The sequence below is a fragment of the Clupea harengus genome, chromosome 4 (genome assembly GCF_900700415.2).
Source record: "Clupea harengus chromosome 4, Ch_v2.0.2, whole genome shotgun sequence".
NCBI classification, from domain to species: Eukaryota; Metazoa; Chordata; class Actinopteri; order Clupeiformes; family Clupeidae; genus Clupea; species Clupea harengus.
The window spans coordinates 3,269,458-3,294,313 of NC_045155.1; the positions used below are offsets into that span (position 1 = coordinate 3,269,458).

At 40.4% G+C, this 24,856-nt stretch overlaps 1 protein-coding gene and 2 long non-coding RNA genes across 3 annotated transcripts; 1 reads left to right on the plus strand and 2 right to left on the minus strand.

The window, feature by feature from the left end:
• The first annotated feature begins 13,355 nt into the window (after window positions 1-13,355).
• On the plus strand, window positions 13,356-14,436 carry LOC116220185. The gene is made up of 4 exons (XR_004163475.2): window positions 13,356-13,456; window positions 13,573-13,599; window positions 13,990-14,012; window positions 14,139-14,436. It is a non-coding gene; the product is annotated as an uncharacterized LOC116220185 (long non-coding RNA).
• A 2,049-nt stretch (window positions 14,437-16,485) lies between these two features.
• Window positions 16,486-17,551, minus strand: LOC105897320. Its single transcript, XR_004163476.2, has 4 exons — window positions 17,461-17,551; window positions 17,319-17,345; window positions 16,912-16,934; window positions 16,486-16,784 (listed from the first exon to the last, which is right to left on the minus strand). It is a non-coding gene; the product is annotated as an uncharacterized LOC105897320 (long non-coding RNA).
• Window positions 17,552-19,705: 2,154 nt separating this feature from the next.
• Window positions 19,706-22,613, minus strand: LOC105910301 (histone-lysine N-methyltransferase PRDM9-like). Its single transcript, XM_031565469.2, has 5 exons — window positions 22,028-22,613; window positions 21,418-21,689; window positions 21,240-21,307; window positions 20,674-20,864; window positions 19,706-20,259 (listed from the first exon to the last, which is right to left on the minus strand). Exons 1-5 carry the CDS (start codon window positions 22,194-22,196, stop codon window positions 19,739-19,741), a joined length of 1,221 nt encoding a protein of 406 aa, XP_031421329.2. The 5' UTR covers window positions 22,197-22,613; the 3' UTR covers window positions 19,706-19,738.
• Between the last annotated feature and the right edge of the window lie 2,243 nt (window positions 22,614-24,856).

A 24,856-nucleotide genomic window follows, 5' to 3' on the forward strand; every position in this document is an offset into this window, starting at 1 on the left:
CCAGAGTGAGACTGATATGGCTGTGTTCAGGACCTCTCTGACTACCCACACAATTAATATTAGACATTTTGACTGTATAGAGTAAGAGATTTTTCAAAGTAAAGTGCAACATTTCTACTGTGGAATACATCATTTCTGGATATTTCAAAGTACAATAAAAACTGTTTGCTCAATAATTCCAAAGTGAGACTGATATGGCTGTGTTCAGGACCTCTCTGACTACCCACACAATTAATATTAGACATTTTTACTGTATAGATTAAGAGATTTTTCAAAGTAAAGTCCAACATTTCTACTGTGTAATAGATCATTTCTGGATATTTCAAAGTACTATAAAAATACTTTTCCCAATAATTCCAGAGTGAGACTGATATGGCTGTGTTCAGGACCTCTCTGACTACCCACACAATTAATATTAGACATTTTGACTGTATAGATTAAGAGATTTTTCAAAGTAAAGTCCAACATTTCTACTGTGTAATAGATCATTTCTGGATATTTCAAAGTACTATAAAAATACTTTTCCCAATAATTCCAGAGTGAGACTGATATGACTGTGTTCAGGACCTCTCTGACTACCCACACAATTAATATTAGACATTTTGACTGTATAGATTAAGAGATTTTTCAAAGTAAAGTCCAACATTTCTACTGTGTAATAGATCATTTCTGGATATTTCAAAGTACTATAAAAATACTTTCCCAATAATTCCAGAGTGAGACTGATATGGCTGTGTTCAGGACCTCTCTGACTACCCACACAATTAATATTAGACATTTTGACAGTATAGAGTAAGAGATTTTTCAAAGTAAAGTGCAACATTTCTACTGTGGAATACATCATTTCTGGATATTTCAAAGTACAATAAAAACTGTTTGCTCAATAATTCCAAAGTGAGACTGATATGGCTGTGTTCAGGACCTCTCTGACTACCCACACAATTAATATTAGACATTTTTACTGTATAGATTAAGAGATTTTCAAAGTAAAGTCCAACATTTCTACTGTGTAATAGATCATTTCTGGATATTTCAAAGTACTATAAAAATACTTTTCCCAATAATTCCAGAGTGAGACTGATATGGCTGTGTTCAGGACCTCTCTGACTACCCACACAATTAATATTAGACATTTTTACTGTATAGATTAAGAGATTTTTCAAAGTAAAGTCCAACATTTCTACTGTGTAATAGATCATTTCTGGATATTTCAAAGTACTATAAAAATACTTTTCCCAATAATTCCAGAGTGAGACTGATATGACTGTGTTCAGGACCTCTCTGACTACCCACACAATTAATATTAGACATTTTGACTGTATAGATTAAGAGATTTTTCAAAGTAAAGTGCAACATTTCTACTGTGGAATACATCATTTCTGGATATTTCAAAGTACAATAAAAACTGTTTGCTCAATAATTCCAAAGTGAGACTGATATGGCTGTGTTCAGGACCTCTCTGACTACCCACACAATTAATATTAGACATTTTTACTGTATAGATTAAGAGATTTTTCAAAGTAAAGTCCAACATTTCTACTGTGTAATAGATCATTTCTGGATATTTCAAAGTACTATAAAAATACTTTTCCCAATAATTCCAGAGTGAGACTGATATGACTGTGTTCAGGACCTCTCTGACTACCCACACAATTAATATTAGACATTTTGACTGTATAGATTAAGAGATTTTTCAAAGTAAAGTCCAACATTTCTACTGTGTAATAGATCATTTCTGGATATTTCAAAGTACTATAAAAATACTTTTCCCAATAATTCCAGAGTGAGACTGATATGACTGTGTTCAGGACCTCTCTGACTACCCACACAATTAATATTAGACATTTTGACTGTATAGATTAAGAGATTTTTCAAAGTAAAGTGCAACATTTCTACTGTGGAATACATCATTTCTGGATATTTCAAAGTACAATAAAAACTGTTTGCTCAATAATTCCAAAGTGAGACTGATATGGCTGTGTTCAGGACCTCTCTGACTACCCACACAATTAATATTAGACATTTTTACTGTATAGATTAAGAGATTTTTCAAAGTAAAGTCCAACATTTCTACTGTGTAATAGACCATTTCTGGATATTTCAAAGTACTATAAAAATACTTTTCCCAATAATTCCAGAGTGAGACTGATATGACTGTGTTCAGGACCTCTCTGACTACCCACACAATTAATATTAGACATTTTGACTGTATAGATTAAGAGATTTTTCAAAGTAAAGTCCAACATTTCTACTGTGTAATGTACTTTACAGGTGTTTATTTTTTATCAAACTGAAGGCCGCGTTTGAAGATGGGTGTGGCCCAACAATGGCACCTGAATTACGAAGTTAAAATGAAGGGGTTGATCAGGACTTTACGCCCCTTAAACAATTTAGCATCATGGCCGTTTAGGTTTTTATAATTTTATTTTTCATTTTAATAACACAGTTGAGTGATGTTTTGTGTTTTTACATAAAGGTTTTAGGTTCCCATTTTATACAAAATTACATAAAAAAAAGTTTTACCTTGTTATAAAGAACAAAGCTTTTGACAACTACTCCGGTGTTTTATTTATAAAAAATATTTTTTTCCTCCATTGTTGGCGTTATGTATGTATTTTGTTATATATTACCTGTACTTACAAGTTTTGCAATAGTGAAATGGTGATAAATAATCAAGCTCGAAGGGAGCAAAGGAGCCACAGTTGGTGCCAATTCAAAAAATATTATAAAAATACAACACTACTAATTGAACAGAGCATAATTCATAGGAAAACAAATGTTATTTGTAGTGTAAAAGGGTACCCCAATCTAACCTAAGCATTATCCCTATAAAAGGATAAGATAATAAACAAAATGCTCAACATAATTAACAAATACAAAGAGAGTCTTTCACGCTGCAATCAATAAATTGAAATCAAGACATCGCTAAGGCAAGATTGATTTTTACATATGGGTGCGGCTGAAAGAGAGGGTAGGACAGTTAGAGATTCCAAGAAAAGGGACTAGTCATAGGAGTGGGAATAGAAGCATATCAGTCTCACTGTGGAATTATTGGGCAAAGTATTTTTATAGTACTTTGAGATATCCAGAAATGATCTATTCCACAGTAGAAATGTTGCACTTTACTTTGAAAAATCTCTTAATCTATACAGTCAAAATGTCTAATATTAATTGTGTGGGTAGTCAGAGAGGTCCTGAACACAGCCATATCAGTCTCACTCTGGAATTATTGGGAAAGGTATTTTTATAGTACTTTGAAATATCCAGAAATGATCTATTACACAGTAGAAATGTTGGACTTTACTTTGAAAAATCTCTTACTCTATACAGTCAAAATGTCTAATATTAATTGTGTGGGTAGTCAGAGAGGTCCTGAACACAGTCATATCAGTCTCACTCTGGAATTATTGGGAAAAGTATTTTTATAGTACTTTGAAATATCCAGAAATGGTCTATTACACAGTAGAAATGTTGGACTTTACTTTGAAAAATCTCTTACTCTATACAGTCAAAATGTCTAATATTAATTGTGTGGGTAGTCAGAGAGGTCCTGAACACAGCCATATCAGTCTCACTTTGGAATTATTGAGCAAACAGTTTTTATTGTACTTTGAAATATCCAGAAATGATGTATTCCACAGTAGAAATGTTGCACTTTACTTTGAAAAATCTCTTAATCTATACAGTCAAAATGTCTAATATTAATTGTGTGGGTAGTCAGAGAGGTCCTGAACACAGCCATATCAGTCTCACTCTGGAATTATTGGGAAAAGTATTTTTATAGTACTTTGAAATATCCAGAAATGATCTATTACACAGTAGAAATGTTGGACTTTACTTTGAAAAATCTCTTAATCTATACAGTAAAAATGTCTAATATTAATTGTGTGGGTAGTCAGAGAGGTCCTGAACACAGCCATATCAGTCTCACTTGGAATTATTGAGCAAACAGTTTTTATTGTACTTTGAAATATCCAGAAATGATGTATTCCACAGTAGAAATGTTGCACTTTACTTTGAAAAATCTCTTAATCTATACAGTCAAAATGTCTAATATTAATTGTGTGGGTAGTCAGAGAGGTCCTGAACACAGCCATATCAGTCTCACTCTGGAATTATTGGGAAAAGTATTTTTATAGTACTTTGAAATATCCAGAAATGAACCGATTTGATTGGGCACATGTTTGACTTTACTTTAAAAAATATCATAATTTATACAGTAAAAATGTCTAATATTGAGTGTGTGGGTAGTCAGAGAGGTCCTGAAAACAGCCATATCAGTCTCACTCTGGAATTATTGAACAAACTGTTTTTATTGTACTTTGAAATATCCCCGTTCCCGTTCTGGGCGGTTCGGATGCGTTTACCATAAATATCAGTATATAGGTGCAGTAGAATTTCTGTGTCGGCTGATTTGACCGAAGACACGCGAGTGTCGGCTGGCTTGACCGCAGTGAGCGGGTCGGGGTGTTGTTTCGTCCTGAAGGGCTTTATTTTTTGGAAAATGACCAACGGACAATACATAATCCCGCTTATTATACGGTTACTTGCCAAAACAATAGAAGACATTCCTCCAAAATACCTCTTTATAATGACTTAGTTGCCGTTTCGTGATTTCAGCTAATAAATAAATAGTTCTTCAAGCAAATAGAACTTTTAAGTTTCAGGTATTGCGTAGCAACTCATTACTTGACTTCAAATTACAATGAGTCTGTTACGTTAAATGACCGGACTACTTGCGGAATGATATGAAAGATGAGAATTAGAAGCACAAAACCCGTTGCCAGTGACAGCGGTCAATATCTTTTCGCAGCGGTGAATATCAATAATTATTACACAGCTCTTCAGAATGTTCCAAAAAGTACCGTTTTGAATGGGACATCCCAACGTTCGCAGGTGAATATTTCTTGATATTCACCGCTGCGAAAAGATATTGACTGCTGTCATCCGCTGCGCGTCGGAGTGCTGTTCGCCCCGTCGGGATTTATTTTTGGATAATGACCTCCGGACAATACATTATCCCTTACATATTCACCTGCTAACGTTGATTCAAATCAACGATACTTTTTGGAACATTCTGAAGAGCCGTGTAATAAATGTATGTTTATTATATGGTAACAACAGTAGGGGAGAGCGGGGTAATGTGGGACACCGGGTAATGTGAGACACCCCCTGTATCTAGGCAACGGAACACATTTTTGGTCATGTGACCATTATGTTTTCAAGCCCCTCCCATTCCCCTCTTGCCATGAAGAAGAGGTTGGTGCTGGTGCTGTGGAAAGTATGTTTTTTCACAAAAATGTGTTTTTTGCATGTAAAAGTAAATTGTTTTGATGTGAACTAAATCAACTGTTGTGTTAAAGCAAATTGATTCAGGTAGAAAAACTTATATAATACATGTTGATGAACTTCCAACATATAAAACCATGTGATTGATGCTAGTGAAGATTAGCCTGAATTGCTAAGAGATGTTGTTTTTTCTAAAAAAGTGTCTGTGGGGTAAAGTGAGACAAATGCTGTGGGGTAAAGTGAGACACTGTGGAGAGAGATCTAACCCTGGCGAAACAGTCCCCATCTACCAGATTGCAGGACTTGTGAATGAGGCCTTCTTGTCAGCAGTGACACCACGGAATATCACTTCTGGATTCAGGTCCACTTGGATTTTCCCAAATAAACCGAGATATTTTCCCTGAGGAAGCGTTTGCACCATCCATGGTGTCAGACCGGCCAAATCCTGAGCTGCAGCCTGCATCCACTGGTCCATCCACTTCAGATGATCCAAGTGGTCCATCCACTTCAGATGATCCAAGTGGTCTATCCACTTCAGATGATCCGGATGGTCCACGCCCTGCAGATGATCCACCCCCTGCAGATGATCCAGAAGGTCCAATCCCTGCAAATGAACCACCTGCTGCAGATGATCCACTCGCTGATGCAGGTCCATCCACCGCGCGTGGTCCACATGGATGTGCTTGCCAGCTGACTCAGATGTGCCATGTGTTCCCAGCCGACCTGGATATGTGTCTCCTCGTGAAATCCTACCACTTCCCAAATGTCCCCCCAGAGCACAAACAAAAAGAAAGCGTGTGAAGACAGCCATTCTAACTGATACTCCTGAGAAGCAGACAATAGAAAAGGCTTATGAAGAGAGACAAAAGAAACTGGCAGGGAAAAAGCAAAATAGCAAAGAAAAGGGAAAACCCAAAAAGAAAGCACCCAAAAAGAAAATCATAGATAGCGGCTCTGAGGAGAGTGTTGTCCCTGTCCCATTTGATGATGAGTTTGATAAAGAGAGCTCTGAGGATGAGAGAAGTGATCCTGGAAACACAGATCCGCCCGTGGGTGACTTTGTCCTAGTTAACTTTGCAACCGAATACAAAATGAGTATGAGGCTGATGTTCTAATCCAGGTGGGTCTAGTCCTGTGTTCTGAGTCCCAGGCTGTTCTAGCTGGTTCTGATTATGGTCCCATGACTGTGTTCTAATCTAACTGGTTTTATCTGTCATTTGAATGTTAACAAAAACATTTTGAATTATATTATGTTGTATATGATTTTGTTCGGAGTTACTTTCAAGTGTTTAAAAAAATGTGCTTAATTGACCAATCCCCTTGATTCTGTTACTAGTCCGATATTAGTTTTGGAATGTGTGGTTGTCAATCTAGCTGTCAGGATTCTTACTGTTACAACATGTGTTGTTATGGTAGCTTTAAAGTGGAAAAAGTAAGTGGTTCACTTTACCCCCTTGATTTCTCTGGTCTGTCTCACTTTACCCCTAAACTGGGGTAAAGTGAGACACAAGACCACTTTTTTAAAAACAATCATATTTTCACTGCCCTTTGTCCTGAAGACATTCTGATCATTTCAATTGCTAGGAGACATCCTGAATTATTGGGAAATGTGTACATTTTACTGATATATCAATTTAGCTCGCCTAGAGGAGAGCAAATGTAAAAAATGTCTCACATTACCCCGTTCTCCCCTACGAGCGTTCTGATTGGCTAATGCGTAGTCATGCCAGCTGCGTAATGCCCTCCTCACCCATAGACATACATACAATATATAGGTTCATTTTAGATAAAGTTTAAGGTTTGTGATTTGCATAAAGTGACGAATTATGAGTTTAAAAGGTTAATAGGTGTTTGGTTCAGAGCTGCTCCATGGACCACCACTCTCGTTTTGGATGAAGTGTCTGTAGGATTGAATAAAACTTCAGTTTACCGCACTCCGGACTTCTGACTGATTGAATATTATCTCTAAGATTTGGAAACAGCTGTTTTTTCACTACAACACAACTTACTAACCTCAACCGTTCGATATCAAACTTCAGCTTTGGCATATCAAACTCACTATCGCTCGGTCGATGTGTTAAAGCCTCAGTTTGATATTTGCCTGCATGAGTCACCTCACTCGGTTAGGGTTAGTAGTTATTACGGTCTTTATTCTGGATGGAAATGGCGGATTTTACATTTTAAAAGAGATGTCAGGGATCAACCATTAGCTTGCTCATTTACAAGCGCGATAGATAATCTTCATCTAGCCTAGGGTAATTCACCCATAACGAACCGTTTTAATAATCAGAATTACAAGTGCGCGGACATAATCACTCCAGTTTACCATTCACTATTGGCGCACTGTAAAGAGCATGACAAAGTAGACGAGGCCGTTAACGAGACACACAATTGGATTGTCATGCTTTTAAATGTATGATTTTATGAGCCAATTCATGATAGCTGGTGGCACAGTACAACGCGTGACGTAATTTCGCCCATGTTGCTGTTGTGACGTCATGTTTGGGGTTATACTGCAGTTACCCGAGTTTGACACCATTGCGGGCCTAAACCAGCACAGTGGACGGTCAAATGCCACTAAACATACTTTCCTTAAGCAAAAATGCAAGCCCCACCAACGTTAAGCGATATTAATATATCGGGAAACTGGTATGGCACCGGGGTTCCTACTATACTGACTGTTCTGAGTAAAATTGGCAATTCCGAATTGACAAGAGCAAGACAGGTAGATTTCGTGCAGTATGTACATGTAGCTTGTAACTGACAGTTTTAATTTTGTAATCGTTCGGGAGCCTAAGATGTTAATTAAGTGCACTTAATGTTCATTTTTCCATATTGTCTGCTTGAGTGAAAAACGTTTTTGTCCCAGTCTTGTGTTGCCTATGGTCATAAGTAGTGTGTTATTTGCCTACTATAACTAGGTACACGCTGTGTAGTTTTTATAGCCCTTATCCTTATGTATGGCAACTGTGTCTTGCTATGTGGAATCCAGTACGTAGCAGAAGAGGTGGCGGTTGTCCTGACCAGAGTAAACACGACGTTGTGTGGCTATCGCTTGGCAAATACTCTATTAGAAGAGGAAAATGGGAAAATTGTGCCCTCATCTGATCCAAATGAGAGAGAAAGGCGCAATGAGACGCTTGCTGATATTGAGAATTTCCTGATGTCGACCCTTGAGAGGAAGAGTGACTTAACCATTGTCTTGGAGTGTCTCGAATACATCCGTAAGTTATAGTTAGAGAAAGTTTATGTTACCAGGTTGGTTGATACAAGTCTTACCTTCCTTATGTTTTTTTCCAGATGAAGACTTGAATGGGTTGGAGGTGGATGAGGATTTTATTGAGGTTAAAAACATCACAGGAGCATGGGTAGTATTGCAGGATACAATGATCCGGAAGTCCATGTCAAGTATTGAGACTGGTGTCATGCGTCTCCACAAGCTTTGCGACCTTATTTTTAGCGGGAATAGAAAGAAGACTGCAAAAGAGAAGCATGCAGGTATATAAGGTTTTTGTGCAAATGATTACCCTGTCTATTACTGTCCCCCTCCTCAGTTTTCATTTTCTCATAAATTCAGGCAGGAAGGCAGGTGATACTTGGTGTTGGTGGAGGGAGAGCAGTATGAGTGCTCACATGGTAAAGAAAATCCAGGCGCTGCAGCCTCCCTCAACTGAGCAGTTGCTAAATGATACCCAGTCGGGTCCCCAGGCTGCCACAAACCTTTCCTTCATGCTGGAAGACATGGCCAAAGCATACACTTCCAACAAAGCCATGAGCATGGCTTTCCAGTTTGCACAGACAGGTTTAAGTAACCTCAGTCATGCCCTAAAAGAACGGTCGCAAGAGGTTCAAGCTCTCCAGGATGAGGTGGACAGGCTGCAGTCCCAGGACACACTGGTTGAAGGGGATCAAATGCTTAAGAAGCTCAACATGGCAAATACACAGATAACCCAACTGACACATGAAAACAACACTCTTAAAGGAAACAATGCGCAGCTCCTCAAACAGATTGAGGGACTGCATGTGGATCCCCAGGTCATTGCACCAACTCCAAAACAAGCCAAGCCTGAGCAACCAAGCAAGCCTGAGCAACCAAGCAAGCCTGAGCAACCAAGCAAGCCTGAGCAACCAAGCCAGCCTGAGCCCAAGATGCTTGAACAGGAAAAGGAGAAGCCAACAAAGGTGACTCAGATCATTTATGTTGAGAAGAAAATAAGTGAGAACTGTGATGAGCCAGTAGCTGGCCCAGTGGATGTATCTAGGGAAGAGTCGCCAGTGCCAGAGAAGGTCAGTGTCTTTGCAGAGGTAGAAAAGGAGAGCAGAAATCTGTTGAGTACCTTCCAGGTCTATGTCTCTGACCTCATGAAAGAATCCTTTGAGAATAATATGCCAGATAAATTGGAACCAATGGGCCTGGATCCCCATGAGGCCAATGATGCAATTCAGCTCTACCTCTCTTTGCAAAGCAGCCTTCGTACTACTTTTGAAAAGATCACCTCCAACATGAACATCAGCTTCCCCTCAGGCATTCTAGATCTGCCTGTAATGGATGAACATCTTAAGCAGGACCAATATTTAGACAACACAGCCACGCCAGGACAGATGCTACAAGACATAAACCAGATATTTAATACATGTGAGGAGGATTTTGAGAATGTGTCTGAAAGTGTGCAGAACATCCATATCAAGGGCCAGGAGCAGTCCTGCAAGATGTGTCTGGTCTGCGAAAACTTGGTGGAGATGGACAAAGACAACGACAACGACAAAGACAAAGACAAAGACAACGACAAACCCCCTAAGCCCAAAGTTGACACACAAAAGCAGCAACATCCTGGAAAGCATCGCTTGCCCCCTTTACCCTCTGAGAAACCCAAGATCAGACAGCTCAGTCATAAAGAAGAGATACCTCCTAAAATACTGCGAAATAGCCCAGTTGTGAAAATCAACGCCCAGCAGCCTTTTGAAATCTCACAAATCGATGCCAAACCATTCAGGGAACTTCTGGAGCGCTATGAGAAAGAAATGGCATTAGAGGGGGAGAGGATCATGAGAGAGGAGATGAGGGCAGGGAAGCACCAGTTGAGCGTGGAATCCCAAATGACCAATCTGAGAGTCTTGCACCAGGCACTACTCAATAAGCACATATCCACAGAGCTATACTACTTTGCCAAAGACCTCATCAAGTACAGTCTAAGTGTTAATGAAATTCGACTTGCTTGCCTCATGAGGAAGTTCATTGCCCATCACACCCTGCGGCAAGTCAGGTATAGACACCCGCAACAGTACACTAATGTTTTCGATTTATATAGTTTGTGGTTTTACGGTGGTATTGGATTGACATGCTTTGAATCAGTTTTGATGTCATATTTCCAGGAGCAATCTAAATATCAAGGTTGTTTCTGCCCGTGAGCATAATGACGGACCAGCACTGAGAGATCTTTATATCTTCCTGACTAAAATGGAGGGGTATCAGAGTTCAGTGATGCAACGCTGGAGAGTGAGGCAAATGACCATTGAAGACCAGCGCCGAACCTGTTTAGCCAAAACACTTTTTGTGTTTAGACAGGTAAGGGGATAAACTAGGCCGAGAGCAAGACATTAATTCACAGTGGAAGTGCCACCTTAGTGAATTGGTGGTAATTAACATTTGCAGTTCTTCAAATGGACATAATCAAGTTATAAGCCATTAGTTTTACTGGTAATGTTGCAAGGGGTAAATTATCACAAATAGTGTTATTTCAAGCGGGTGTACTAAAAGTGTGAAAGTCTGTTACGTGTTGTGCTCTTGTCCACTCTTCCCCACTGGACCTTTGCAATCAACTGATTTGTTTCTTTGGTTGTAGTTTGAGCTGGATTTGGGTGTGAATCTTGTCAAACCATATGTCTGTGCTGACAAGTCCCCAAAACAGCAATTTTCAACCATTAAACCCCAGTTGACTTTGAATGTTGGCTGTTACCGTCATTCCCAACCACGTGTCACACCTTTATCTTGCTTTATGAAACCAAAACTGGGTGCTCTTCCGCAGCCACATGTCAGGTAAAAAGTCTCAAGCAAAATAAATACAGATACTACTGTATTACCTATACAGTACTTATGAAGAACATTGTGTGGAGTTCAGATTTTTGCATACAATGTGAATAATTACTTGTTTGTTATCTCATTTGTTAGCGCAATGTTGTCTCTGTGTGCAGTATCTCAATGCAGCAGCAGAGTGACAAGTCATAATGCAGATCTGACCTCTGACCTCTTTCTCCCTCAGGGAGCTGGGCAAACCAAGGGCTCCTGCCACATGGAGTTTCAATATTACTATGGACAACATGCAGCTGGCCAGCAAACCGTCAGTAATGCTTAGAGAACCACCAACATCATTCCCACGCCTTCTCGAGATGGATATCTCTCAGAGCAGACAGAGAGCTCTTCGCATAAGACAAGCTAGGTAGGCATGCAGACACACACACACACACACTTTGTTCTCTTTGTGAATCTATCTGTATTTAATTTGCAGATGTCAAAGAATGATGCTTTAAAGACAAACAAGAATTTGACACGTGTAGAAAAAGAGATGATAATGAATGCTTGAAAAAGATTTTTCTTTTTTTTAAATCAGGACAAAGTCCCCAGTGCTATCAAGAGGAGACTTATAAAGAACTTGTGTTGTCTACGAATCTATTTTAAATACATCAAACTGCAATAGTGCATCCATCAGAAAATAATAAAGACTTTATATTTCTGGCCTCATATTGGTTGTTTTATTAGAGTACTGTCTTTGTATTGTGCTATGTGCACATATTATCACTTTCATACGGTCTTTCACCAACTGGTCACTATTTTTTACATGATTACATTGCTCACTTAAGATACCCTTGCCAGCTAACTCATCACTCAGTGGACTTACATCAGGTCTTGTAACTGTCAACTTCAAAAGTATGAAAACTGAACGGCTAATGTGGCCTGTTTGCTGCATTGTTACTTTCAGCTTGTTGTGTTGTGTTAATGATGAAGCACAATGCATTTGTTGTGCCCATCTTGCACATGCCAATGTAGGTATTTAGGCCTATGTATGTTTGAATTCTCAACAAACAATTTACTGATTTCAGATACAGTACATATGTCTTTTTTTTTAGACTTAGAGATCTTTCTCTAAATGTGATTCTTTTATTGAAATGTCATAGAATTTATATTCCATTAAGGTCTCAAGGTGTCTGGAATATTAAATCAAATTTTAAAAAGAGATTTCTTCCATCTATGTATGTATGATATGTTATCAATAACATCTTAAATTTAGGCTTCATTGAATTGAAAGGGAAGTTCAATTAATACGATACAATGCAATACGATACGATTCACTTTTATTGTGATTTGACACAATTTGATTCAACACATTTCGATTCAACGTGATCAGATGCGATGCATCTGTTAGTGTGTGTGTGTGTGTTTTCTTTATTATCTGTAAAGATCATAAACACATGGCCTATGCTACCTCGCAGACCATGGCCGTAATCATCATGCACCAAGCGCAAATAGCATCTGAACTATTGACAGGATAAAGGTAAAGGCACAAAACTGATTTAATTTTCCACATATTAACTCTAGAAATGCATTGTATAAACAAACTGACATTAAAATGATAATGAATTAATTGTAGATTTTCTTCATTCAAGTTGAGAGTTGAAAGAAAGGATCTGGAAGATTAACTTCAATAGAAGCATCACAATCAGAAGCATCCACGAAACCTGAAATTCTAAACAATTAACACTTGCTTATTCAGATCGCAGCCTGAATGTTCCAGAAGGAGGCTGTGGCTATTAAGAAGGGCAATGTTTTGGCATAGAGCTGATTACATCTGCCCCCAGTGACTGAACTTAACCAGTAACCAGTATCATGTTCATTTTCTCCCGTTTATAACAAACCAAATTTTGCGAAAATCGGTTTAGAATTAAGCGAGTTACAAGTCTGCATCGTCAACACACAGTCTTTGTTTACTTCCGATCCAATATGGCGACTTCGCCGACGCACGTCAAAGCGACATGTTTGTAAATTCGACGACAACAGCCTACAATTCCCGCGGTGAATCTCGTGGCCCGCTTGTTTATGACGACACACAACATATAAATACCGTTCATTCACGTGATAGCGTTCTCTTGGAGTCGGTGCCATCTTTTTGAGGTGAGTAAATGGCCTCCATAGAAATCTCTTGGAGGTTTTTTATAACAATGCAGTTTTATCCTGTATTATTAAAAGCCATACCACACGTTTGGTAACTGTATTTATTTGCTCAACAGACACTCCTCCCAAACATGAGAGGGAAGGTAAGATAATCTATTCCCCGTTAAAGAATCCTTTGAATTTTATCAACCTGTAGCTAGCGCCTCTGGCTAGTGCGCTGTTAATGAAAGTTTCTTTGAAAAACACGATTATAACTGCGAGTGGGTGCAAAGTGACGAGTGGTATTGTAAGATCTTGGTGCGCAATATTTGTGGTTTTGTCCTCAACGTCCAGGTAGCTAAGAAGCAAGCAAACATGACTGTCCAGTCAGCTAGCATGCTAGCCATATAACATGTGACCATAGGTCTTGCATAAAATTGTAGGTTTTTGCCGTATGTGAGCTTTTAGTAGACCTAGAGAGGTGCTGTAGGTAGTTAATACCTCAAACCATAGAGAACTTGTAACCTTAGTGTTCCATCTTGCCCCCCCCCCAGTGGAAAAAGAAGCGCATGCGTAGGTGAGTCTTTTATTATTACATCTGCGTGTTTAAAAATCAATTCCTGTGTTAAGATTAAGTATTTTATTAATCAATTGATTAGGCCTACTTAATGCTTGTGAAACTAATGATTGTTTCTGTCCTTAGGCTGAAGCGCAAAAGGAGAAAGATGAGGCAGAGGTCCAAGTAAACTGCTTCCCTTCTGCTGCAGCTTGAACCAACCCTCTTAGACCTTCCCACGACCCCTCACCTTTTCCAGAAATCCAAGCTGAGGCCTTTTGAAGGACTCCTACATTCCTCAGAAGGATACGGGCACCCTTGTTGGATCTCCTGGCTCTTCTATTTGTGATGTGAAAGCTTCTCTTGGACATTCTGGACTTCCGCCAGCTCAGCAAAGTTGCTGTTTTTGTGTGTTTCCTTGAATAAAGAAATTTGATTTAGAAAATGGAAGCGCTGTATTCTATTTCTACCACTACGATGGTATACAGATTTTGTTGTTGAATGCTCCAGTTTTATAGTAGGACTGGTGGGGGTTTAGTTACATTTGCTAAATGATACTTTGTCGGGTCACCAGGCTGCCACAAACCTTTCCTTCATGCTGAAAGACATGGCCAAAGCATATGCTTTCATCAAAGCCATGAACATGGCTCTTTCCAGTTTGCACAGACAGGTTTAAGTAACCTCATTCATGCCCTAAAAGAACGGTCACAAGAGGTTCAAGCTCTCCAGAATGAGGTGGACAGGCTGCAGTCCAAGGACAGACTGGCTGAAGTGGATCAAATGCTTAATAAGCTCAACATGGCAAATGCACAGATAATCCAACTGACACATGAAAACAACACTCTTAAAGGAAACAATAAGCAGCTCCTCAAACAGATTGAGGGACTGCAGGACCAAGCCTTTGATGAACAATATTGTGTGGATCCCCAGGCCATTGCACCAACTACAAAACAAGCCAAGCCTGAGCACAAGACGCTTAAACGGGAAAAAGAGAAGCCAACAAAGGTGACTCGGATCATTTATGTTGAGAAGTGAGAAGTGTGATGAGCCATAAGCTAGCCCAGTGGATGTATCTAGGGAAGAGTCGCCAGTGTCAGAGAAGGTCAGTGTCTTTGCAGAGGTAGAAAAGGAGAGCAGAAATCTGCTGAGTACCTTCCAGGTCTATGTCTCTGACCTCATGAAAGAATCCTTTGAGAATAATATGCCAGATCAAATGGAAAAAATGTGCCTGGATCCCCATAAGGCCAATGATGCAATTCAGCTTTACCTCTCTGCAAAGCAGCCTTCGTACTACTTTTGAAAAACCATCTCCAACATGAATATCAGCCTCCCCTCTGGCCTTCTAGATCTGCCTGTAATGCAGGGGCTGCTTGTCCATAAGGGCGATTGGGGCGACGCAGTGTACAGGGTCTTCAGGAAGAATTGAGAGACCAGGCTACAGATGTGTGAGCAGCTGCAGAACATCCATATCATATCAAGGGCAAGAAGCAGTCCTGCAAGATGCGTCTGGTCTGGGAAAACTTGGTGGAGATGGAAAAAGACAAAGACAAACCCCCTATGCCCAAAGTTGACAGAAAAGCAACGACATCCTCTACCATCGCTTGTCCCCTTTACCCTCTGTTGCTGATAAACCCAAGATCTTGAATGCCTGAGGGGAAGCTGATATTCATGTTGGAGAAGATCTTTTCAAAAGTAGTACGAAGGCTGAATTGCATGATCCAGGCCCATTTTTTCCAATTGATCTGGCATATTATTCTGAAAGGATTTTTTCATGAGGTCAGAGACATAGACCTGGAAGGTACTCAGCAGATTTCTGCTCTCCTTTTCTACCTGTGCAAAGACACTGACCTTCTCTGGCACAGGCGACTCTTCCTTAGATACATCCACTGGGCTAGCTACTGGCTCATCACACTTCTCAACATAAATTATCGGAGTCATCTTTGTTGGCTTCTCTTTTTCCCGTTTAAGCGTCTTGTGCTTAGGCTTGGCTTATTTTGGAGTTGGCGCAATGACCTGGGGATCCACAAAATATTGTTCTTCAAAGGCTTGATCCTGCAGTCCCTCAATCTGTTTGAGGAGCTGCGCATTGTTTCCTTTAAGAGTGTTTTCATGCGTCAGTTGGGTTATCCGTGCATTTGCCATGTTGAGCTTATTAAGCATTCGATCCACTTCAGCCAGTGTGTCCTGAGACTGCAGCCTGTCCACCACATTCTGGAGAGCTTGAACTTCTTGTGACCGTTCTTTTAGGGCACGACTTGAGGTCACTTAAACCAGTCTGTGCAAACTGGAAAGCCATGTTTATGGCTTTGTTGGAAGCATATGCTTTGGCCATGTCTTTCAGCATGAAGGAAAGGTTTGTGGCAGCCTGGTGACCCGACAAAGTATCATTTAGCAAATGTAACTAAACCCCCACCAGTCCTACTATAAAACTGGAGCATTCAACAACAAAATCTGTATACCATCGTAGTGATAGAAATAGAATACAGCGCTTCCATTTTCTAAATCAAATTTCTTTATTCAAGGAAATACACAAAAACAGCAACTTTGCTGAGCTGGCGGAAGTCCAGAATGTCCAAGAGAAGCTTTCACATCACAAATAGAAGAGCCAGGAGATCCAACAAGGGTGCCCGCATCCTTCTGAGGGATGTAGGAGTCCTTCAAAAGGCCTCAGCTTGGATTTCTGGAAAAGGCGAGAGGTCGGTGGGGAGGTCTAGGAGGAGCAGTTCCAGCTGCAGCAGAAGGGAAGCCGTTTACTTGGACCTCTGCCTCATCTTTCTCCTTTTGCGCTTCAGCCTAAGGACAGAAACAATCATTAGTTTCACAAGCATTAAGTAGGCCTAAATCAATTGATTAATAAAATACTTAATCTTAACACAGGAATTGATTTTTAAACACGCAGATGTAATAATAAAAGACTCACCTACGCATGCGCTTCTTTTTCCACTGGGGGGGGCAAAGATGGAACACTAAGGTTACAAGTTCTCTATGGTTTGAGGTATTAACTACCTACAGCACCTCTCTAGGTCTACTAAAAGCTCACATACGGCAAAAACCTACAATTTTATGCAAGACCTATGGTCACATGTTATATGGCTAGCATGCTAGCTGACTGGACAGTCATGTTTGTTTGCTTCTTAGCTACCTGGACGTTGAGGACAAAACCACAAATATTGTGCACCAAGATCTTACAATACCACTCGTCACTTTGCACCCACTCGCAGTTATAATCGTATTTAACCAAACTTCCATTAACAGCGCACTAGCCAGTGGGGCTAGCTACTGGTTGATAAAATGCACAGGATTCTTTAAGGGAATAGATTATCTTACCTTCCCTCTCATGTTTGGGAGGAGTGTCTGTTGAATAAATAAAAACAGTTAACAAACGTGTCGTATGGCTTTTAATAATACAGGATAGAACTAGATTCTTATGAAAACCTCCAAGAGATTTCTATGGAGGCCATTTACTCACCTCAAAAAGATGGCACAGATTCCAAGAGAATGCTATCACGCGAATGAACGGTATTTATATGTTGTGTGACGTCATAAACAAACGCGCCACGAGATTCACCGCGGGAATTGTAGGCTGCAGTGGAATCTAGAAACTTATATATGTCTATGGTTTAACCTAGAAAAATGTCGCTTTGACGTGCGTCGGCGTAGTCGCCATTTTGCATCGGAAGTAAACAAAGACTGTGTTTTTTTGACAGATGCAGACTTGTAACTCGTTAAATTGTAAACTGATTTTCGAAATGTTTTGTTTTTTAAATGCCTAATAAGCATAAGAAATTGAACATGATACTGGTTACCGGTCAAATTCAGTCACTGGGGGCGGATGTAATCAGCTCTATGCCAGAACTTTGCCCTTCTGAATAGCCACAGCCTCCTTCTGGAACATTCAGCTTGCGATGTATGAATAAGCAAGTGTTAATTGTTTAGAATTTCAGGTTTCGTGGATGCTTCTGATTGTGATTGTGATGCTTCTATTGAAGTTACTCTTCCAGATCCTTTCTTTCAACTCTCAACTTGAGAAAATACTTGACAAAAAACCATCACACCATCACTGTTCAGTCCTCCATAAGTACACACTTTTAAGTTGGGACAACCTGATCACATTTAAGAACTGCTGTTTAATGTTCAAAATCCGGTTTAACCTGGCCCCCCCAGCGCTCTGCAGCCTAGTCACGTTTAGATTAGAACAGCAGCAACCAGTGCTACTCGAGGGGCAGCAAGAGGAGACTGTGATATTCCTTTAAAAAAAAGTGTATTTGGACAGTCGGTTTTCTCAGTTAGGTCAGCCCGGGAATGGAACCATCTCCCTCAGAACATTAGAGAATCAACCTCATTTAACTGTTTTAAAAGTAATCTCAAAACATGGTTGATAAATAACCAAAAATGTGATCACTAGTGGGTAAGCAGTAGAACTTGTATAGCAGTAGAACTTGTATATTAGGATTGTATTTTATTTTATTGTATCTTATTTTTTTATTGTCAATGTTATGTTTGATATACGTTAATGCCTTTTTTAGGTTGTATAGCCTTTTTCACTCTGGCAGGGGGACTGCCAATGGAAACTAGCCTTTTGGCTATAATTGGGTGCATTTACATTTTAATGTTCATGAATGTACACTGTCCCTCTTGATCAAATAAACAAATTGATTGATTGATTGAGTGAAGAAATACTTCACAAACTTAAATGGATCCTTGTACAGTAGAATGCAGCCCAAGCTTGTTCTTTCTTCTTCCTTCTTTGTCATAGGAGTTCCGCCCTTCTTATCCAGTCTACTCTTTACCTCTGTCTGCAGTACACTAACACCTTTTCACTGTTCATCATCTGCCTGTTTCCATTGCTTCTTCAGCTGTCTCCTCTCTTAAATCAACGTGTCGCCTTGACCTTGCTTTCCCTTCTTGTCTGACAAACTTAATCTTTCAATGACATTATTGTCGATGACCTCACCCAGGTGGTTCAATTTATTCTCTGCTGTACCCCTCAATCCTTCCTAAATTCCCTTTAAATCATAATTAATGCAACTCCATTCCTTGACCTCAAAGGACCCTGGCCATCCACTGTAACATGATTCATTAGACTACAAATCAGTGAGACAGATCCTTTATTAGATGGTCATTGATAGTCCACAGTTTAAGCTCTTAAACACAGTTACTACACACACTAATATTATTGGTATTCTAAATCCAGTATGGAGCATTCAGATAGTTCATCACTAGCAGGCCTGGCTGTGTAGTTTAAATAAACTTTATTTATTACTAAAGCCACACAATCCCTGCTTTGCTGTGCAAAGGTTGGCATGTATTCACAAAAATACACACACACACAAATATTTACACTAAATTGTATTTCATTAGCATAGTTTAAATATAGTTTATTTAAACTATTCAATTTATTTATTTAAATATTTAAAAAATGTATAAAAAAAAAACACACTTATAAGTGAATATTTACAATACATACACAACATACATGCTATTACAGCATTAGAGCATTAAAGATATTGATCATTAAAGAAAGTGTAACTGTTGGTCATAGTTAACAAAGTTACACGACGTACTAGTATTAAAGTTAAAATATTAAAGTTTAAAAAGTTACAGTAATAAAGTAATATTTTAACTAGTACTATGTCACTAAACTAAATACTCTTGAATTTGCAAATAATTAAACAGCAATACAAATACATCTTTAACTAAAGTTCTTCCTGCAATGAGATGAAGTTCTTGTTTCACAAAGCGCATGGTTAGGGCTCTTTCGTGTGAGAGCACCGGTGTGTCTTTAATTGACCCGTAGAAGTAAAGTTCTTGCCACACTGAGTGCAGTGGTACGGCCTCTCTCCTGTGTGAGTGCGCTGGTGTAGTTTGAGATTTCCCCCATCAGTGAAGCTCTTGCCACACTGAGTGCAGTGGTACGGCCTCTCTCCTGTGTGAGTGCGCTGGTGTAGTTTGAGATCTGTCTTTCCAGTAAAGGTCTTGCCACACTGAGTGCAGTGGTGACTTCTCTTGTCATTCGCTCCTTCCTGTTGTGAAGAGGGGTTAGGGGCGACTTCACTGGATGTTGACCTGGACGGCACAGTTAAATGTTTCTGTGTGTGTTGGTCACTGCTTCTGGAAGGTGCCAAAGTCTCTGGTCTGATCTCTCCAGACCTCAGCAGTCTCACGTACTCGTCCGTGTGGCTCCTCTTGATGTGCTTATGGAGGTAGATTTGAGCCGTGTAGGAAAACGGACACAAGGAGCACGAGAACACCTGAGACGCCGACACCTCTGACAGAAACAACAAAGAGAAAGATGACATTTAGGTTCAGGCAAAGAAACATGTTGGATGTTAACTTTTTACATAAAAGTACATACATACATACATTTTAACAATTTTTTTTCCAACATTTCAATATTCTCATCATCTTCTATCCACTCATCAGTGATTCAGGTCTGTGATGCAGAATTGCTCTTTAACATTCTTTTATATTCAAGGTCTTTCACAGCAGGTGAAGCTGAGATCGTTGCTGAGTCGTCCAACCCTCTCTGTTTTAACGAGGGCGGTGTGATCTAACAAGGGTGGTGTGATTTCACTAGATGAGGTTGGCCTAGATGGCAGATTTAGTTGAAAGCAGGTGGAGCGGAGATGGTTGCTGCTACCTTTGAACAGACCTGTATTTCAGGTGTAACATTGTGATGTACCTTTGGCGCTACTCTTGATGTCCCACAGGTAGTCGAAGGTGATGCCCAGGTCTCTGGCGTAGTCCTCTCCATACCAGACCAGCAGCTCCTCTCCAGGGGCGATGGGCTTACAGCAGCGATACACAATCCCCCCTCTGTACTGAAACGCCACCAGGTTCTGCTCCTCACCGTCACGAGCGCAGTTCACATACCTGATGGAGAAACCAGAGAATGAAAATGACACAGAAGAGATAAGTGTAAATACTAGTTCCACAACTTCAATATAAATATAAAGCACGGTGTGAAATACGTGACTCATATCAGTGACAGCTCAGGAGACAGCAACAAGAACAACAGAAAAGACAGAGACAGACTTAAAGGTGTAGTCTGCGATTCTGGCATTGTGCCAATGTGCTCCTGAATCAACGTGTTGATTGGCTGGAATTGGGTAGTTTTACTATTGAGACACACACTGAACGGCCAGCCAGAGGAGAGAGAATTTGCTGAATCTGGCAGAAAATGTGGATTAGAATCACAGTGTGGACCTTCAAGTGAAAGAATCAAGAGGAAATAAAGAAGGACGTAACCTCATCCAGTTGGAGTGAGTTTCTCTCTTTGCGTCTATGTACTCATCTACATGTCGGCTCTTGTATGTCTGTGGAAACCTTGAATCAAACACTGGCACCTGTTTCAGCACAGAGGAGTTAAACATTTTGAACAGAATTTCTTTTTTTTGGAATCAGTTTTTCAGACTGGATCCCTCACCACCCAGGAGTATCCGCTCTCTATGGCCTCGTCCCTGTCCGTCACCTCTCCCTCATAGGGGCCAAAGTGCGCCCTTTTGGGCACCGTCTGACCCTGGTTGAACACCCCCAGACCTGCGTTTGGGATGTTGGACTCTCTGACCACCAGTCCAGGTGGCAGGGTGAGTCTAGCTCGGTCTGGGACCCCTACAGGAGCTGGGGTGTCGGGGATGAAGTTAGGGGGGCCATGGACCCCACACTCATCAATGTAGAAAGACTCACAGTCCTCACAGTCTGCAGAGAAAAGAAACGAATCAGAGATCATTTACTGATATTATGATGCAACCTAAAGATGTACAATCATTCTGTTGTAAAACTTAATAACCAGCAACTGTAAAAGCATCCATTTAAAATGGCTGAAAACGGTATGAAGTCATCAGCAGATCAACCTTTAGAGTGGGGAAGTTAAGAGAAGAAAAGAGAACATAAATTCGCAAAATGATGGAGTCAATGAACAATTATACTGTTGAAATTCAGTGATATTACTGCACTTACACCAGTCATTGAAAAGAGAGATAGAGAGAAAGAACGAGATTGTGTCAAGTAGAAAGGTAGCAGTAAGAGCAACTCACAGAGGTAATCTTCATCTTTGGGCTCCTCTTCCTCTGTGTAGCTCACTCTGGGTCTGCTGCGCAGGCTGCCTCCACGCTTGTAGCTGTTCAACTGGCCTTTCTGCTGTTTCAAACACTCTCTCTTTGACACTCCTGACACACATAATACAAAAAGAAAATCACATTGCATGAAAGAAAACAAACTTTTTAAATTATTTGTTGCTCACCTTTACTCTTCATTAGGCAAACTATCAAGTAATCTCCCCTCTTTGAAATTACTGCTTTATGTATCTAGATCTGCCATACATACTGTTTACTATAAATGTGTGTGTGTGTAGATTTCCATTTCTGTGTGTGTGACACTAGTCTGTTGGCTGCCTCCACGCCAACTGGTCTTTCTGCTGTTTCTCTCAGACACACCTGACACACACACACAAACCCGTCTTGTGAAACCTATTTGCTGTTTGCCTTTATTGTTCATACAGCAAACTGTGATCTGCCTTCTTCCGCTCAACTACTTTATGTCCAAATACTGACCTATGTTGTGTGTGTGTGTGTGTGTGTGTGCGTGTGTGAGTGCGTACACTCTCCTGTGTAAAAACCCTTTTACCAGGTCTCTTTGCTGTTGGGTCTTGCTCTCTCCCTCCCTGTCCATCCACACTCTCCACGCCGTCTCTCTCTCCACCCTGGTCTGAGTCTGTTCTGGGGACCTGAGGAGGAACAGGAGCGAGTTCTGTCTGAGAGTTCGAATCAGCAAACACAAGTTCTGTCTGAGAGTTTGATCAGCAAACACAAGTTCTGTCTGAGAGTTTGATCAGCAAACACGAGTTCTGTCTGAGAGTTCGATCAGCAAACACGAGTTCTGTCTGAGAGTTCGATCAGCAAACACGAGTTCTGTCTGAGAGTTTGAATCAGCAAACACGAGTTCTGTCTGAGAGTTCGATCAGCAAACACGAGTTCTGTCTGAGAGTTTGATCAGCAAACACGAGCTCTGTCTGAGAGTTCGATCAGCCAACACGAGTTCTGTCTGAGAGTTCGAATCAGCAAACACGAGTTCTGTCTGAGAGTTTGATCAGCAAACAAGAGTTCTGTCCCGTTCATGCATATGTACTGTATGTGTGTGTTAGTGTTAGTGGGTCCTGAGGACACTGAGCGTTGGTGCTGTTTCTATTCTATAGTGTGTGTGCTTATGAGACCTGTTTGCTCTCCTCTCCCTCTATGGTTCTGTCCCTAGGGAACAGGAGCTCCTGTTCTGTTTGTGTGTGTGTGTGTGTGTGTGTTTTGGTGAGTGTGTGTGTGTGTGTGTGAGTGTGTACGTGTGTGTTTTGGTGAGTGTGTGTGTGTGTGAGTGTGTACGTGTGTGTTTTGGTGAGTGTGTGTGTGTGTGCATGTGTACGTGTGTGTTTTGGTGAGTGTGTGTGTGTGTGCTTTGGTGAGTGTCTGTGTGTTTTACAACACCTGTTTGTTCTCCTCTGTCTCTATAGCCTGGTCTGTGGGACTGCTGTTTCTATTTCCGATTGGCTGTGAAATCTGAATGCCCTTGCTGATTGGCTGTGAAGTCCTGTTGTCGTCGCTGATTGGCTGTGAAGTCTTGTTGCTGATTGGCTGCATAGAGAAGAAGAGACAAGACAAGCTAGTGCAGGCGCAAACACAGGCTAGTGTGCAACCCCTTAACATGAGTGTCAAAACTGCACCCCGCTTTGAGTCTTAAACATCTCCGAGAGCCCAAACCTGAATAAAAGCTTTCTGGCTCAGGAGGATGCTTGCTTTGGGCAACATCATGGCTTTCCCTACTAAGGATCGGGGATTTTCTGACTATAAGTCAACTAGTGAACAAACGCTCAACATTTCCCACTTTCTGTAATGTCTTCATACTCTTTTCTGATTGGCTGACGGGTGTCCGATATTTCAGTATAACGGGACACCTAAGCAGCAGATCCGGTCAAGTCACTCAGTAAACTAGGAATGGTAACCATGACAACTATAGTAAATAACATTTGACTGATAAGATGGCCATCAGTATCTCTAATACAGTGAGTATTTTTAGGCAGTCAATCCATTGAATGAACAGAAAACATGAACAGTATTCTGTCATGTTCTCCAGTACTATAAACACAATAAATTGTTGCTTCATGTCATGGAGTTCTTTGTCTCCATCTCAGGACTCGACACTTACTTTTTTTAAGGAGCTCTTGTTCACAGGAGAAAATGAGGGCGGCCAATGGCCACATTTATATTATCTGGCCAATAGTCATGTTTCTACTATCTGGCCAAATCCGGGCGAGCTACTGCGTGCCAAGGCCGATTACCCTTGGGCCAAGCAGGGCTAACTAGTGCTTGAGGCGTTGTCAAGGTGATAGGCGTGGTTATCGGAGTTAGGTAAAAGAGGTTCAGCAACAAAAGAAGATAACTTGTTACTATGAAATAACATGCACGCTACAAAATAACTTTAACAGATAATACATCTTGTACATGTTGTTGGTACACCTGGAATTCGTCCATTGTGTTTAACTTGAATCAGGGCGTATGGTTTAATCTGGAACCTATGTAAACTGTCTGCCTCTCCTCCAAACTGTCACCTGATGTCACTTTTGTTGTAATGTTTACGATATCAGTCTTTTGTTATACCACTAGTTGGAGCTCTAGTATAAATTAACACCAGTTTAGCACTTCCCTGTTCTCTGTATGCACGAGTAAAGTACCTGAGTATACTCTGTATTGCAACCTCTGCTATTTGATATAAAGCTTCAACTCGATATATCATTCTTCTTGGTCCGTGTCTTTGGCTAGGTTACCACAACTTTGTTGTCACGTCCCCACAGACTCTCTCTCTTTGTTTTCCACTCCTGG

Coding starts and splice junctions, on each gene's coding strand:
- LOC105910301 (XM_031565469.2), bottom strand. CDS start 22,196: ATGCAATGTGATTTTCTTTTTGTATTATGTGTGTCAGGAGTGTCAAAG. Junction 21,690..22,027: donor CAAAGATGAAGATTACCTCT/GTGAGTTGCTCT, acceptor TTTTCTCTGCAG/ACTGTGAGGACTGTGAGTCT. Junction 20,865..21,239: donor ACTCACTCCAACTGGATGAG/GTTACGTCCTTC, acceptor TTTCTCCATCAG/GTATGTGAACTGCGCTCGTG.